Source organism: Glycine soja, chromosome 18 (assembly GCF_004193775.1).
Source record: "Glycine soja cultivar W05 chromosome 18, ASM419377v2, whole genome shotgun sequence".
Taxonomy (NCBI): Eukaryota; Viridiplantae; Streptophyta; class Magnoliopsida; order Fabales; family Fabaceae; genus Glycine; species Glycine soja.
In genome coordinates, this window is record NC_041019.1 from 16,814,740 (window position 1) to 16,819,305 (window position 4,566).

At 30.8% G+C, this 4,566-nt stretch overlaps 1 protein-coding gene across 1 annotated transcript; it reads left to right on the forward strand.

The window, feature by feature from the left end:
* The first annotated feature begins 246 nt into the window (after nucleotides 1–246).
* LOC114394745 (protein NRT1/ PTR FAMILY 2.13-like) lies at nucleotides 247–3,229 on the forward strand. Its single transcript, XM_028356423.1, has 4 exons — nucleotides 247–391; nucleotides 777–994; nucleotides 1,115–1,686; nucleotides 2,139–3,229. Exons 1-4 carry the CDS (start codon nucleotides 286–288, stop codon nucleotides 2,965–2,967), a joined length of 1,725 nt encoding a protein of 574 aa, XP_028212224.1. The 5' UTR covers nucleotides 247–285; the 3' UTR covers nucleotides 2,968–3,229.
* Nucleotides 3,230–4,566: the final 1,337 nt, after the last annotated feature.

The window sequence follows — 4,566 nt, forward strand, 5'->3', positions numbered from 1 at the left end:
AAGGTCAAAGCAATTTTTGTCATAAAATGTAGTAAATGGACACTTTAATTCCTAAATCAATTTTCATGCGACCACTGACCAGGCCCGAAACATGACAGTTCAGAACATGGCTTTTTCGGTTTCATATTGCTTTCCCAAGACCAATAATATTGTATCTATATATAGATCCATAGCTTTTCTCATTTTCCACACAAGAATTACAGAAACCGATTAAGCTATAGTCATAAACAAGACAATTATTAAGCACGCCACTCTTTTCATTTGCTAGCCTAAAAGCACAGTTCAATGCCGTCTCTGCAAAAGAAATTGCTAGATGAAGAAAGCCTTGCTGAATCAGTGCCACAGGCACACTCGAGGAAGCCTGGATGGAAAGCCATGCCTTATATTTTAGGTCTGTCTCCGAACGTTGTTACACTCTTCATCCCTAATTTGATCCTTAAATTTAGATAGTTTCATTTTTAATTCCTTAAAACGTTTCTATCTATCAGACTAAATTGATTCTTGCCTTAGTGTTAATTTTGACTGACCTGACAAACATTTATATGTTATGCACAATCTATCACTTGCCAAGGCCGCCAAATTTATTAGGAAAAGCTAGTATGATAAATTGATAGAAAAATAAATTTGGTTTAATTGATAATTTTTAAGAGATTAAAGTAATTTTTTTTAAAAAATTTAACGAAACAGAAAAAAGAGATGAAATACTAAAAGTGTATTATGTTGATACTTGACAATGCAATCATGCTGTGGGGCTATATTTTATATAAATTGTGCAGGGAATGACACAATTGAGAGGCTGGCAACATTTGGAATGCAAGCAAATTTTGTGGTGTATTTGATGAAAGTGTATAACATGGATCAGGTTCTTTCTGCAAACATTTTGAACGCTTGGCTAGCTGTCTCGAATATTACTCCTCTCATTGGGGCCTTTATTGCTGATGCCTACTTGGGAAAGTTTCTAACAATTACCCTTGCATCCTTTGCTAGTCTTGTGGTACCTTTCACTTTCATTTGGATTGATTATAATTTATATCCTATGCTTTTCATATCCTATGTTTAATCCTATGTTTAATAATTAATTTGGATTATAACCTTTATTTCAAATATTGACTAGGGTATGGCGATAGTCATGTTAACGGCTTGGGTGCCGAAATTTCATCCTGCACCATGCTCAATTCAGCAGCAGCAGTTTGGTAAATGCACAGGCCAAACAAATTTCCAAATGGGAGTCTTAATGTTTGGTCTTTTCTGGCTATCTATTGGCACTGGTGGAATTAGGCCTTGCAGTGTTCCCTTTGCTGTTGATCAATTTGATTTGACCACTGCTGAAGGAAGGCATGGAAGTAGCAGCTTCTACACTCTATACTACACCACACAGACTCTGATCATGTTGATCAACCAAACCCTATTGGTTTATATCCAGGATTCTGTTAGTTGGACCCTTGGTTTTGCACTGCCCACTGTGTTTATGTTGATTTCAATTATTTTGTTGTTTGCTGGTACTAAAGTTTATGCCTATGTTAAGCCTGAGGGAAGCAACTTTTCTAGCATATTTGAAGTGCTAGTTGCAGCACAACACAAACGCCATTTTCATGTGCCTGCTGCTGAGGAAACAGAAGGAGCCTTTTATGATCATCCACTCCATGATGATTCAGAAACAAAGCTGCCTCTTACAAATGAATTTAGGTAAAATAATATCTCAGATAAAATGTCAATTTTAGTCCCAGAAATTAACATGGTTAGTCAATTTAGTCCTTAACATTACGAAATGGTAAATTAATGTCAAGGTAATTCAATTTAGTCGTCAATGTAGTTTCTTGAATTTCACAATCATAATTTAATCATTGATGTTAGAGACTTATGCACATCAAAGTCAAAGTCAAAGGATCAAATTGACCAATAGTTGCCGATGTGAAAAGAGTGCTTACTTATAATATGAAAGATTGAATTAATTGGCTGATTGATTGCTTCTAATTAAAGTCATATACTAAATTAACTATTAAACTGACCCATTGGTACCGATTTGAGGAAATTAATTAACATTATATATAATAATTGCATTATAAAAAAAACGAACCTTATAACAGAAATCTTGGTCAACCTTGAATTTGCTCATCTTATTGATTTTTGTTTCTTAGATGCTTAAACAAAGCTGCTATTGTAGAGGAGAATGAATTGAACAATGATGGGTCAAGCAAAGACCCATGGAGACTTTGTAGCGTCCAACAAATTGAAGAGCTGAAGTGTTTGCTCAAGATCATGCCAATATTCATAACCAGCATTATAGTCAACATTCCAATAGGACAACAAGCAATATTTGGAGTGTCACAAGCATTGAAAATGGACAGGAACCTGGGGCACAATTTTGAGATACATGCTGGGTCAGTAAATGTGATAATGATGCTGTCAATAGGCGTGTTCCTCCCAATCTATGACCAAATAATTGCCCCAGCACTAGAGAAAATCACCAAGCAAGAGGGGGGGCTCACAACCCTCCAAAGGATTGGACTTGGACATGCATTTGGTGTTCTCTCAATGGTGGTTTCAGGGTTGGTGGAGATCAAGAGAAGAGAATTGGCCATTTCGAAGGGTGCTTCTGATGGGGTTGCACCAATGTCAGTGATGTGGCTGGCTCCTCAATTCATGCTCTTAGCATGTTGCCATGTGTTTGGAACTGTTGGACACACTGAGTTCTTCAACAAGGAGTTCCCTGATGGCATGAAAAGCATTGGAAATTCCTTGCTGTGCCTCAATGTCTCAGCTGCTAGCAACTTGAGCAGCTTCATAGTGAACATTGTGCATTCCTACACTAGGAAGCTAGGGCAACCAGATTGGCTTGATGGCGACATTAACAAGGGAAGATTAGAGTATTTCTACTTCTTCATTGCGGCTTTGGGAGTGTTGAATATGTGTTATTTCATATTTTGTTCTCGTCGCTATCATTACAAGATTACAAGACTCCTATGAAAGGTTGAAGCTAGCCAAAAACTTAGCAATTTGAAAAGTCACATTTTTTAAGTGGTTGTATATCTTGGCTATTCATGTATAGTTTATGATTCATATTCAGTCTCGTGCAGAGAAGGTGATTTTTGAGGTGCCAATAGTTGAGGTACCAATATAATTGAGATGTCAGAAATCTAGTCTGAGGCTCCTTTTTGTTTAAAACAAAAGTTTTGTGTAGAAATGTCTTTATGTTAATAAAATATTTATTATGAGTTACATGTTTTAATTTTAAAATTAATTTTATTTAAATTTTAAATCTTAAAACATTATATCAAAGCAAAGATATTTTTACAGTAAAATTATTAAATATATTTTTATTTATTAGATAAACTAAATTTTATGATTACTGTAGTACTAATCAATATACAACTTATATTATAAAAGTTTTTTAAAACAATTGGTTTATCACGTGAAACAAGAAAGTTAAAATCTATAATAGTAATAAGAAAGTAACTGGATGAAGGTTTGAAGTTTGATGTGATGATTATTGAATTGTGAAATTTAAATTCACTAGTTATTGACCCATGATAGCATGGACATTTATTTGATTATAAATACATATATACTTTTTATTTTATTTTTTATATATTTATAAATTGTGTGAGAAATTTATGATTAAAAATTAAGAAGTATCGAATTAAAATGTAATTATAATTTAAAAATATGAAATAATAATATAATTTAATTATATTACAATTATTATATTATAAATATACATAAATTTTATTAATGTCATAATATTTAAAGTTTATAAACAATATTTTAAATAAATTAAAAATAAAAAGTAATCAAGTTACATTAAAATCATTGGAATTAAATATTAATTATATTAAATTAATTATTATTTTAATATCTAATAGAAAAATTATATTTATTATAGGTGCTAAGCATTATTTTCTACTTGTGAGAATGAAATTCACTAACTAACTGTTTTTTGTTAAATACTAATTAAATATTAAATTCATATTTATTTTTTTTCTCCTTAACATAATGCAACATCAATTAGTTATAGAAAATCTATTAGTCGTAATAAATACTTACAAGAGTGTTATTTATGTCCAAATGTTTCAATTAGTTTTCCTGTCAAGATTTCTAATTAAGGATATGATATGTTATATGTATAACACAATATAAAATGATAAAATAGTTAAATTGTAAATAAAATATAACTCGAAGCATAAAAGTAGAGAAAAAAAAGTAAAAACAAGATAATACAAGAGTTTAGAGAGAATTAATGAGAATTATATATATATATATATATATATATATATATATATATATATATATATATATATATATATATATATAATTAGAAAACAAACTTTTAACATTAGTTTTTATGGACATTTAACATTGATTTTTAATCAATGTTGAAACTACCGTCATTAAAATTATCATTTTTAACATTGATTATGAAAATCGATGTTGAAATCTATTATACAACATCGGTTCTCCTCAAAACCGATGTGGTAAAGTAGGAAATAAACAAAAATCAAAACCGATGTTATACGTATTATATAATATTAGTTTTTCCAGAATTGATGTTATTTTTTGCATTTTTGG